The sequence below is a fragment of the Zonotrichia leucophrys genome, chromosome 3 (genome assembly GCF_028769735.1).
Source record: "Zonotrichia leucophrys gambelii isolate GWCS_2022_RI chromosome 3, RI_Zleu_2.0, whole genome shotgun sequence".
In the NCBI taxonomy this organism is placed as follows: domain Eukaryota; kingdom Metazoa; phylum Chordata; class Aves; order Passeriformes; family Passerellidae; genus Zonotrichia; species Zonotrichia leucophrys.
In genome coordinates, this window is record NC_088172.1 from 51,195,697 (window position 1) to 51,208,573 (window position 12,877).

General features: G+C 38.8%; 1 protein-coding gene across 18 annotated transcripts in view; it reads right to left on the reverse strand.

Moving 5' to 3' along the window:
* SYNE1 (spectrin repeat containing nuclear envelope protein 1) overlaps positions 1 to 12,877 on the reverse strand; it is a 295,365-nt gene that overhangs the window by 41,213 nt on the left and 241,275 nt on the right. For all 18 annotated transcript variants that reach the window (XM_064708165.1, XM_064708183.1, XM_064708172.1 and 15 more), the window contains 9 exons: positions 12,628 to 12,761; positions 11,014 to 11,218; positions 9,580 to 9,762; positions 8,468 to 8,614; positions 7,278 to 7,432; positions 6,824 to 6,971; positions 2,961 to 3,055; positions 1,749 to 1,983; positions 854 to 1,048 (listed from right to left, as the gene is read on the reverse strand). In XM_064708165.1, coding sequence (XP_064564235.1) covers positions 854 to 1,048; positions 1,749 to 1,983; positions 2,961 to 3,055; positions 6,824 to 6,971; positions 7,278 to 7,432; positions 8,468 to 8,614; positions 9,580 to 9,762; positions 11,014 to 11,218; positions 12,628 to 12,761 — 1,497 coding nt within the window. The remainder of the gene's footprint in view (positions 1 to 853; positions 1,049 to 1,748; positions 1,984 to 2,960; positions 3,056 to 6,823; positions 6,972 to 7,277; positions 7,433 to 8,467; positions 8,615 to 9,579; positions 9,763 to 11,013; positions 11,219 to 12,627; positions 12,762 to 12,877) is intronic.

The following is a 12,877-nucleotide window of genomic DNA, read 5'->3' on the forward strand; positions in this document are numbered from 1 at the left end:
CTCCGGATAGAGTCCCTCCCATGGATTCCTTCCAAACCCTCAGGAATAGGCTCCAACAAGGGTCTGGTACAGAGTCAGAGCCAGCAAAACAGCCCTAGTGTGAGCTCTCCATGGGGTCACAGATTTCTTCGGGCATCCACCTGCTCTGGTGTGGGTCCTCCATGGGCTGCAGGTGGATTTCTGCTCCACCATAGAGCTCCATGTCTCTACCATGAGCTGCAGGGCAATCTCTGCTCTGGCTCCTGGTGCACTTCGTCCCCCTCCTTCACTGACCTTGGTGTCTGCAAAGTCACTGTTGTCACACTGTCTCACTCCTCTCTATGGATGTAATTGCTCCTGCGCAGTAATTTTTAATTTTTCCATCATCTTAACTTATCCCAGAGGCACTATCACCATCACTGCTGTGCTCAGCCTTGGCCAGAAGTGGGTCCATCTTGGACACAGCTGGCACTGGCTCCATCAGACATAGGGGAAGTTTCTGGTAGCTCACAAAAGTCATCCCTGCAGCTTCCATCTAAAAAAATTTTGCCACTCAAACCCAATACAAATATGTGTAAAAATTTGTGCAAAATAAAATAAATTTTTGCTGTATTTTGAAAACAGGAGTGGTATGGATATACTTTACTGGCAGTATTCTGGAAATATCAATTACAATATATCCAGTGACATGCAAGCCTGTTATGAAGTATTAACACTCCCAGTTTCAGAGGTGGTGAAGGGTAATTGTTAGTTCATGTACTGTAAATGCAGTTCTGCATTTGTGTTTGTCCATTGAGAGAGCATTCCTCCACCAGGGCTCACAGTGAGAAACCACAAACTTGCTGAAGAAGTACAGAAGGAATTGCACACTTACTTTTAGCAGCAAAGCAAGCTGTTTCTTTTGTTGCTCCAGCTGAGTGCTGACTATCATCCAGCGCTCCTGGATTTCAGTAAGCTCTGCCTGCAGGACTGCCTCAGCCCTACTGTCAGCAGAGAGCAGCAGTTGCTTCCCAGCCTCCACAGTGAGGATGTAACTCCCTTGCTGCCTTAGGAGAACTTTCTCTTTGAGCTGAAAATATTAACAGTTTTCTGTCAGCCTTGTCCTTTTAATTAAAATTAGCACTTAATTAAAATTCAGTAATTCACTCTCAAGCCTCTATTTTAGTTGATTGCATACCCTGTCTTACACATGATCTACGGCCCAAATGATTTACCTGAACATTTTCACAATCATTTACTGCAGCAAACCTTTAGAAAATTTCTTCAAGGAGATGAAGACATGAAAGACTTCTTTCTCCCCATTAATGTCAGTATCTCAACTCCTCTTAAAGAGAAAGATTTCCTCTAGATCCAGCAATACTTATAAGGGTTGTTATTCTTATTATATCCATCTTCCAGCTAAAAACCTTGAAGACACCAAGCTGCTTACTAGATACTGTTAACCTCTGATGAAGATGGACACTCAAGGAATCCTTGTTATCTGGTATACATTCCGCAAGCAGGTCATCACTATATTTTCAAGACTGTTTCAGTGTGACACTGGCTGAAAGCAAAAACAGAAGCAAAAGTGGCTCAAGAGCGAGGGCCCACTAAGTTCTCTCTTTCATGTTGTTTATGAACAACATGTTTATGTTCATGTTGTTGCTTCCATCACACTTCTGATGTTATGCCAGTCCCAGAAAAGAACTGGCAGAGCAGACATTTTAAATGGTGAAGGCTGTAAAAAAGGCAGGGATTTTTTCCTTTTTCTTCAGCCACACTGCACATACCTGCACTTCATCCAGCAGCACTCTTGCTTGCTGCAGTGGGACAGGAGCACTGCCCAGCTCGGTTGCTGGCTGGCAGGACATCTCCAGCAGCCACTTGCGCAGCTTCTCCGCCATCTCTGTGTAGCGCTGCCACTGGTGAATCCGGCTGTCAATGATCCCCCTCATCTGCTGTGCTCGGCGAATTACTCCTTGCCACTGATTGCTCAGAAGAGTCAGATTCAGATTAAATTCATCCCTATTACAAATAGATAAATAATAAAAAAGACGAAGTAACCTTCATACTTGGATATGTTTGCTTAATGAAATACATTGAAGTGAAAAGGAAGGTGTCTGCCAATTACAAAACACTAAGAGAAAAGCACTGAAGTCCTCTGAAGGCTGACTGAGGATAAGAACTTCACACTTCATGTACTGGGATAGTTAAAGGAATTCAATTATTAATGCCTTAAAAATCCCAAACCCTTAATGCACAAAACTCTTCTATCTTCTTCCCAGAAAAACACAAAGAAAACCCATAGGTTTTGCCAAATTCATAGCAAATCATAGAGATTTCACATTTCATCCCCAGATTTATTACTGAGTTCAAAGCAGGCATAAGATACACATAGTATTAATAAAATTCTCACATTCCAAAAACCAGTTCATCTTTGTACCATAACCTTAGCAAAGTCAATGCATATGCACAACTGTGAAGCCACCGGTGTTCCACTGATTTTCATTCATTTGATCATAAGCATTTAAAATGAAATCCTAGGTAACAATGAATTCCTATTCCATCACATTAGGGCTGCAGGTGTTCTTAAATGGCAGTAGGGAATCCTCCTGGTGGAGGCAAATCCCCAGGTGGAGGCAAATCCCCAGGTGGCATAAATCAAATGTAGTGTCACTGCAGGCTCCTTTGGTGAAAGTGACATTTTGAAAATACATCAGAATAGATATATACGTAACATGCTTTATATTCCAAGACAAATCTTTGTCAATGAAGCGGCCTCAGAAGGTTATTGTATTCCCCAATGCATTCACATGCCCCATAGCATTCTAAAGAACAATGTCTTAAGATGTGGCTAATTAACAGCTCAACCAGAGGAATAGTAAGTTCCACTTCAGAAGAGCGTGATCTGAACACTGCCATCTGCTACCTTCTCTGTTTGCAAGTCTCCCACTAGTCTAACTGCACATAACCAGCAGCAGCAACAATACAGCAATGTCTACCTGTCATCCACCTGTCCTTGTTCTAGGAGGTGCTGCCCATCAGAGATAATTGAATGCAAAATCTGCTGGCGGCTGAACATCTCTGCCTGGAATAGCTGTTGTACAGGAGACAAGGAGGTTAAAACACGATCTTACTTTTTAATTCTGTCTTTATGCACTGATAAAAATGAATTTTCATATATTTAATCACATTTCAAACTAATTCAATGGGAGTTTTTTCATGACCCTAATAAAAACATATTGAAAACTCTCATTTTAGATTTACTTGCTGCTTCTAGTACTTGTTATTAGCTCCCCAAGACCAATATTATAAAGCTCAATTATTTCAACAGGAGATAGGTTTTATGTTTCTGAGCACAGTTGTGTGATTGACACTATCATCTACAACAAAATCTAGATAGGGTATTTTTGTTTGGACAGAAAGGGCACTTTTTGTTTTTAGACATGTTTAAGAATTTTATAATATTTTGCTTTGCTATACAGACCATGTGTGATAGTGTTATATAAACTTTTAATACACTTTTACATTGACAATAGAGCCTCAAAAGAAACAGCTATGTATAGGAGCTAGAAATCTATTTTCCAATTCTTTCAAGTTTTCATATTTATTTTCCAATTTCCTTCACAAACAACAGCAGCATAATAAACTTTCACAATACTTTTAAAACCCTCTTATTACTTAAATGTTTCTTAAGACAAAAAAATTTTCTAATTACTACTTAAGCAAACATAAGTGTATATACTACTTAAATTTATTTTTAAAAACATCTTTCTTTTTAGTAATGGAGCATGTCTCTATGTAAGATTGTTCAGGAATATTTTTATGTTAATGAAGGTACACGCAGACATCACTGGATGGACTCTATGTTCAAAAGGTTTACAGAGAGTTTCAGAGAAAAATCACACTGGCATGAAGCTTGAGGTTTTTTTTTCTTTAGTTAGTGATGGTATTTGCAGTTGATAGAGGTTCACCCTTGCCTGAACAAAGAGCCACTATTCTCCACTTCTCTTATATGGCATCCCACCAGCTCAAATTGTGATAGTACCAATCCCTGCATCTGCACCTGCCAGCAGAACACCCACTGGCCCCTGTGCATTTAAATCTCTCAAGCACATTGTGTGTAGTTTAGGTCTTCTAGATGATGCAGTAATTTTTTAAAATGAGATTTTGCCTCTCTGAATCACCTCTCTGAATCACCTCAGTTAACTCTGAGGTGCTATTCAGGTCATACATTTTCTCATAGAAAGAAATAGTGTTGTCTGATTTCTTTACAGAAATATTTGAGACTGCTTGAATGCCTTGGCACTTATCATTGACTGAACCTGAATCAGAGGGAAACTGAATGCTATTATTATCTCATGAATGAAGCCACAATAGCGTGGCACTGAGAGTTTCAGAAAGCTGAGCAAAAAGGCAAGAATTTTACTTTCTGTAACATCTATTTTTGTCAAGTTAGGGGACACGAAGCACAGGAGGTAACAGCATCTACCAGCATTGTTGAGAGATTGAGACTAAACAGAACACAACTGCTGCAATTGGTTAAACAAGTCCCCCACCCAAAAACCCCAACATTTCCCACCCTCCCCTCCCTCCACACCCCCAAAAATCTGAAAACAAAACAAAACTAAAAACCAGCAAAACCAATTCCTTCAAAAGGGAAAATTTTAATACTATTTTAGGAGGACAAATGAAATAAAAACTTATCAAGCATGATAAGCCCGCTCAGAGTGGATGAATTCAATCCCCACACGAAAGTAGAGATATTTCGGTCACCATCCACCTTTCCATATTTACACTCTGTACATAAGAATACTCTGTTACCTGTTACTCTGTTAACTAAATTTGTCACCCAAATTTATTCTCATAAGTAGATCGCCATGAATCACAGAAACAGGAGCTCAAACAAGGAGGAAAGGAGGGCAAATGTTGAAATGCACAACAACGGCACACTGGGGAAAATTTTGGTAACTGAGTTGGCAAGGAACTTCCTTCCCCCTCCCCTGCCAGCACTTTCTCCCTGGGAATACATTGAGACAAGCACTTGTCTCAGTGCATTCCCCATGCTTGGGAGTCCCAAGCACTGTCCCATGTACTGGAGAACCATGCAAGAGTGATTACAAGATCATCCTGGCAGACTGATGCAGACGTGAGCGCTAGCACACGATGTGTGAAAAGACCATCACCTCCACCTTGTGAACTCCACCAGGAAGATATTTCTAAATAAGGCCACTGAGGTGGTTGGGGTCTTCTTTGGGTAAAAGCCAGCAAAATTTATGAGTCACTGGAAAGGCAATAATAGAGCTGGAAGCATTTAAATATCTATTCGAGGAATTCAGGAGGAAACAGAGTTATTTTCTCATTATTTTCAAAAATACAAAGCAAAACAATGTGAAAATGCATCTCAAGAAGTTGATATTGGACCCCTTCTTCCACAAGTAGTGAGAAGGAAATTCATAGTGACTGTCAGGAAGCACTGAAAAGCACATTTTGTAATGAATACAATAAATGTGCATTTTGTAATGAATGCTTATAAAAAATGCCAAAAATAAGTTTAAAAAAAATAAAAGCAGGTTACTTTTTTAAGGATAAACTGCAGCACTTAAGAAACAGATATTAATCATCTTAATTCTGAGATGACTTTATAGTTGCAAAAAAAGGGCTCAAGTAGAATGCCCAAGTAATGTTCATCTGCACAGATCAAAGTTTCAGGAAAGAATTAAGCTGAGATCTCAAGACAAATGAATGCAAGAAGATTGTCCTAACTCCCTCCAGATAATTATAGCTATGACTGGACACAACAGAAGTAGGAAATTATCCACTTAGAAATGATTTCTAGACATTCAAATCTCAAAGACCTGAGATGTTTAAGCTTACAGAGACTGTCCAGTTAATGCTGGCAGCAATGAAAGGAAATTAAATGGATGACATTTGTTAAAGCAAAGGCAGCTAGATGCTAAGGCAAACGTATGCTAAAAATGGTTGTGAATTACTTTTTGCTATCAGACACTCATTCAAACACTATGCTATGAGATATAAGGCAGGAGAGGGGGAAGGACATAACTCTTCCTGTAATCCAGCCTGAGTCTAGGGGAAGGTCAGCTAAAAAAGTTGTGGGAACTGAAACTACTGGGGCCACATGGGAGCTCTGGTATGAAAATTGACTTCTTTTACTTGATCTTTAACAGGAATCTTGGCAGTAACAATATGGGTGGAGAAAAAATGTGCACCACTTGACTTCACAGAAGAATCATAAACTCTGAATCTAGTACTAGTAAAAACTCTGAATCAGTTTTTCCCTGCAGCAAAAGCTGTGCTAGCTCCTGAGTTGTTACAAACAAATGACTCTAGCATGCAGTAAAGACCAAATGAATCTGCTCTCCAGGGAAATGTTATCAAATGGAGGCACCATGGTGAACTGTATAACTCAGTACTTGACCGAAAAATCTTCCTTCAGCATGCCTTTCAAATGCTCTATGCATTGATAGCTTAGTAAAAAATAAAAAAAAATCAGAATAGAGATTTTTCTCCAGTTATGAGTGAAGGCAAAGAGCCAAACAACATGAGAATTGTTAGGTTTTTTAAGGAGCTTTGGTTTCCTTGGTACAAATGAATCTGAAGGAGACTAAACGCAGGGGACACGCACTCACAGGCACAATGATGCATTACACAGACACTCGAGTCCTCCTCCACGCTGGCTATAATTGACATATTTGCATGCTTCTGTTTTTAAGTTTTCCTCATATGGTGCACACAAATACAATTCAAGGCATGCTATTGTATCATTCAAAAAAAAGAATGTGCATTCCTTCTATGTATAAATAATATGTGTATTAGCGATGTATAAATAGACATAATTACTTGCCTCATGCTCCCTCTGTTGCTCCAAAAGCCTTTGGTAGTTTCCTGAAACCTCTACTGCCAACTTCTGCTCAGTCTGAACTAATAAATCCATCCAAGTCCCACATTTCTCCAAGAAGGTCTGCTGCTGCAGCAAGAAAGACTGCAACTTACTGAAAGAAAGAAAGAGAGAGGGATTCAGGTAATTCCAAATCAGGGTAACACCTTTCCCTCTTAGCTACCTCATTTATTTATTTAGAAAAGTAGCAGTCCCACTCATTTCAAGTCCTGCTAATTTGTGGCAAAAGTGAGCCAAGAAAGAGCATCTCAGTTCAATGGCTTTGCTCTTTATTTATAAGTACACCAAAGAAAAGGAACTTTGGTCAATAAAATACCTGAAACATCTTTATATTCTGCAAAAGGTATACTTTCTAACTTGTAGAAAATGGTAGAAATAATAAATCTTTATTTATCTCCACCTGAATCTCTCTGTAGTCTGAGATGAGATCAGAGACCAATGTCTGTTCAGGTTCTGCATCCTCTTGATTTCCTTGTCATTCAGAGGAAGCCTGTAACCCAGCTCATTCAGACGGTCCAAATCAGGGGCCATGCTGCTGAACTTCAGCATTTGACTCTGCAACAAACAATAAAAGTGATAACTGGAAGTTCATGAATTACATTATCATTATGAACTAGCACTCAGTTAGATTTAGAACGGCCTTGGTTGCCACCAAGTGGTAAGCAACCTCTATGCCAGGGAAAAAATTATCCAGTATCCATCTTCTGGTCCCAGACCAGGAGAAAACTTGTGTTCATGTTTAAAAGCGTGCAGAGAAATATACTCAAATTGCACTGAAGTGTTTTGCTGAACTGATGATTTACACATCAGAGCTGAAGAAGCAGGCTGGTGTTGAAAGTCCTGTGGTTATACTGTCAAAATAAGTGGCTTTTTCCTTGTTTCTTAGCCTGAATTCTAGGCTGGTAAATTCGCACTGAAATAATTCAAATTTTTATTTTCAGGTTTTGTTTTGCAGCACAGAAATACTCAATTCACTCCATAAGGAAAATGCTCTGCTTTTTAGCATATACAAAGTGGAATTCTGTCTTTAGTTAATCTTGATGGAAAAAGAATGGAAGATTCCAATGACAAAAACAGCCTAGATGGCAAAGTTTACCAACTTCCTGTCATGGGCTCTGAAAAAAGGAGAGGGAAAAAAGAAGATCCACAAAAAGAAGAGTTGCAAGACCTTAAATGGAAATCACACAGTACACACTATGATTGCTTCTTCAGTATATCAAGTTACCCAAATGTATAAAGTACTTAATACCTACAGGATATAACAATGAGACAGGAATTGAATAAATTCAAAAAAAGTTGAGAGAAAATAAGAAGAAGGAAATATTCAAACCCTGCTACTTTCCATGCCTATTTTGATCTATTATTAATTTTATTCTGAACAGTTTGACTGCCTTTTCATCTTTACTCAGGGGCAATGTGACAATAATTCCCTGACTGCCATCAAACTTCAATTTCTCATTCTTACACTTTTCATGAGTGATAGTCCTTTACCACCTACAGAGTGCACATATGATATCTGTGCATACCCTGCATACAAATAACCAGGCCAAGAGAAGAAAAACCCCAGCATTTCTTTTGTTTATTAGTCACCTTGAGTTGCTCCATTCTACTTTGTATTGCCGAGACATCAGATGAGTGACTGGGATCCTGTTCTTTCAATGTTTCTTCTGCTTCTGTTATCCAGGTCTCAAGGACTTCCAGGTTCTTGGCAAAGGTTTGATAGTCCAGGACTCCAGCCTTGAATACAAAAGGATCCACAGTTTAATAACTTCAGCTTCATGGCCTCCTTATTGACATTACACTCCTGTTTATCTCATTATAGATTTGCAAACAGTTGAATTGTAACTGCTGCTTTCCTTGCATACTGCAAAATTAGCTGTATTTTCTTTAGGTTAGAAAAGGATTTTTGATCATAGCAAAGGAAACATTTCAGCAAAGTGCATAAATGTCTCCTTACCTTGAAATGGATAATATTTTCTAGGTTTCTTTTATGAAAGAAACTCCTCTGTTTAATTTATTGCCAGCAGAGAGAACTAGTAACTCTTACTGCAATTTTAAATTAAAAACTTTTTTTGTGTTTTGTCTCCTTACAGTACAGTGATACTATAAAAACAGTGACACTGCTAGATTTCTTGAGTAAATCTTTTCTCTCAAACAGAAGCTGCTACCTTTGTGGCTTTTTTATCCAAATAGTATGAAGTACATACTATCATTCCTTTTTTCCTCTTTAGACCTTGGTGACACAAGCAATTTGGCAACATCTACTAAACAGAGTTTGGCACAAATGGTAGGGGTCAGTCTGGCCACTGACATTAATAGGGATGGCAAAAAATCAGTTCTACACAATATTCTCTCATTTCTTTTTCTTTTGAAGAAATAGGCAGGAAGAGTGGTTGATTTCAGGGGAGGAGTAGCTGTGGATGCACTGTTGTTGTGAGCTGAAAACATGGCCACCTTGGCATTCCAGACAGATATTTTCCTGCATGAGGTTTGCTATCCTTATCCCAGAATTTGGACCTTTTTACAAGGTCTCTTTGCTGGACTTGAGCATATTTTCTACTCTCAGCTTTGGCTTCCAGGGAAGTCTAGGAAAAGCTAACAGGTAACAATACCCTCTTTTCCCAGGCAGATTTAGCTAATTTATGTGCCTTCAGGAACCACAGGATGATCACATTTGAGGACTGTAAACACTGTCTGCATACCTGAAGTGCAGCCTGCTGCTTGCGGAGAGCCTGTTCCAGGGCTGACAGATTCTGGTTCAGAGAGAGATGATCAGACTGTATGGCTGCTGCTGCTGAAGCCTCCACCTGGCTTTTCAGCTCCTCCCCCAGTTCTTGAAGAACAACCAGAGACTCCTGTGCTGTTTTCAGATCTGTGAGTACATCCTGTTGCAACACATTGAATAAGGACACAAATAGTTAAGCTGACACTCTGGTGGTATCATCATCCCCAATTTAAAGGAAGAATGAAATGACTGAACTCAGGCTCTGTAAGGAAAACTTTAATTTACTACTGCATTTCAATAGCAAACTTTTCTTAACTTAGAGTTACATTCTGTATGACTTGAAGAATAAAAAAAAGATATGTCAAGAACCTGTACAGAAAAGAACTGAAAAAACACAGTGCTCAACTACCTTTGAGCAAGCCTGAGTTGTTGATCAGGCAATAACTGTTGAAAGAAATCTTTTGAATTTACTGGCATGATGGTCCTAAGCAGTGGTAGCCATCTCTGTGAATTGATTCAGGCCTCCCTTTTCCTCCTGCTATGATTTACCAGGAGGGCTGAAAAAATAACTTCTGTAAATGACCTAACAAAATTGTTATAGAATGGGACACCAGGAAATAAATTATTTGAACCAAACAATTTCCATTTCCAGTCCATGCTGCCTGATTATGGCAGAAAATGCTCCAAAAGATCATGAACATGTTTATTTTTAAAACACTAACATTTTTTCTCACTGCAATTGTTTTGCTTACACTGAGACAATTCATATTTTATTTTTTTGGTCAATGACACTTAACATTACCTTAAGCTCAAAAGAACCAAAATGTAAGCACAGAGGAGGAGATAAATTATTCTGCTGCCTTGAGATACAATCTTGAAAAAGGAAGAATCTCAAGGTTTCAGAGACAACGGTATCCTTCCATAAGGAAGAATAAAGACATCTCCATCTTTCTGAAAATGTGAACAGTCTTGATTGGTGGGAATATAGTCAAAGGATTTTGAGTTTCTTTCTATTATAAGGAAGTTAGAGATGTAAGTTCTTTATAATAGAAAGAAACTCAAAAATCGTTTGACTATATTGGTAGACACTTTCCCAAGCATGAATACCTTCATTAAAAAGGACCTTAAGACTGAATCAAATGATCCAATTTACCCACCTTTCCCAGACAGAAGACTTTCGATACAAGCTTCTGAAACAACATAACAACAACTAATGGAGGGATCAAAATTTAGAGACACTCATTGACATTTGGGTAGCAGACATGCAGCTGTCTCCTGTGCCTAGGCTGCATCAGTAAAATGAAATACACAGTATACAAGATTCCAAAACACCAACTACAGCAATGGCGAGCTTCTAGAGATTTTTTTTTTTAGCCCACAGAGCTGAGAAAAGCTGCAAAGATGAACATACATTGCAGTCCTGAATCCAAGAAGTAACTTCATCATCAGCGATGTCTTTGCTGGTTGCAGTCTTCAGGAGTTCATTGGTCTGCTCTTCTCGCTGGTGCACCGTGGAAGAGCACTGCTGGTAGCAGTCCTTGTACCTCTGCCACAGCTGGAGCAGGGCCCTGCTGGCACGCAGCCGCTCTGCTACCTCCTGCAGGAGATTGTTCCACCTGGGGAGGAGACTGTGTCAGTGACCCAGGCCTGGGAATCCACAATAACAATCTGTGTCCCTCTTTCTCTCTGCTATTTCCCATGGTCTCTCGACTTTTAGAAAAATTGGCAATAATCAAGATACAGACATTTGGTGAAAATAATACCATACCAAGGAATTTCTGTTTCAATACCAAACCTGTTCTGAGCTGTCACAATGAGTGTGATGTGTGCTACATCTTGGATGCTGTTTATTAATGCTGGTGGTCAGAGCTGCAGCACACTTTTTGTAGTGAACCTCCTGCTATTTCCACTTAGTACCCTCAGCATTACAAGGCATCCATGACCACCCATGCACTGCCAATGGCAGATTCCTGTAAGGGCCTAAGAGGACCAGAGCAGCTGTAAACAAGACACCATTTCCTCTCCTGTCATTTTCTCCCAAACTCTGACGCAGTATTTAGTCATAAAGTTCTGTGTAACTCGCTTGTGAAATACTCCCAGATATATTAAAAATCTTAATATTTCTATTATCCAATTAAATATCTAATCTCCCTTTGAATTCTTTCCTATAATAACTTCCCAGTGAATTTTTTTTCTCTAATAGCAACCAGGAACACATGCTTTCTCAAATGTGCTCGTAGTTACCAAACTGCCTAATTGTTTCCTTACCACAGAAAATCACTGTATTTATCAAGTATTATTATATATGATGAAAAGCAAAAATTTTGGAGCAAAAATTCTGCCAGCCATCACTGAAACTGTTAAATTCTATGGTATCTTAATAATCCCTCCTCCCACTTCCAGTTTCTAGGACAGGACTGAACACAGATTAAAATAAATTCAGTGTGATTCTGCTTTCAAAAAAAATTACCAGCTTTCCACCAAACTATCTTTTTTCTTCTGGATCCTCCCTTCCTGTATCTGAGTAAAGCCTTTTACTAGTTCTTGCCTGAATTCAAAGTTGGGGAAGCTGTTTGCCAAGGTGCTGGTGAGGGGCTTAGATCTTCCTGTCTGTGATGCCCTTCCTACAACTAGAAATAGCAACCTAAAATTTGAGGAAGCTGATGCAAACCATTGAAACACTGCAAAAAAATTTTCAAATAAAGTTCTCAAATTTCAAGTGCAGTATTATTTTCCAGCATGGTCTTTATAAATCTTGGTTGGCAGTGAAGCACAGAGAAAAACTACTGACGTTCACACTCAAATGCTCACTGGAGAAGGTATTTCATTTAATATGATGAGTAAATGAGAGTTTTAATTCAGTCCTTGCCAGAAGGAATAATCCTGCCTGTTCCAATAAACTTCTCGTAACCCCAGGAACTTAAAATAATAAAATATAAGAAAAACAGGGATAATGGAAAACTGGATAATGCATAAATACAGATTTGCTACTGAAAATGAAGTTTAACACAAAGACATTTTCTACCTCATATTCACTTCTTTCAAAGTGTTGGTAAGTGTTTCAGTCACTGGTGAGTGGCATTCTTTCAACAACTCATTGGTCACAGAACCAAATTTCTGTAAGCTATTCTCCTGTTTTTCCAATTCATCTTGTAGGCTCTAAAGCAGAATAATAATGAAACAAAGCCATGAGTTAATAAAATTCCACAATGTAGAAGCATTTCAAAATAGTATGCACCAATTGCATTAGATTATGAACAAAAACTTGATTTCAT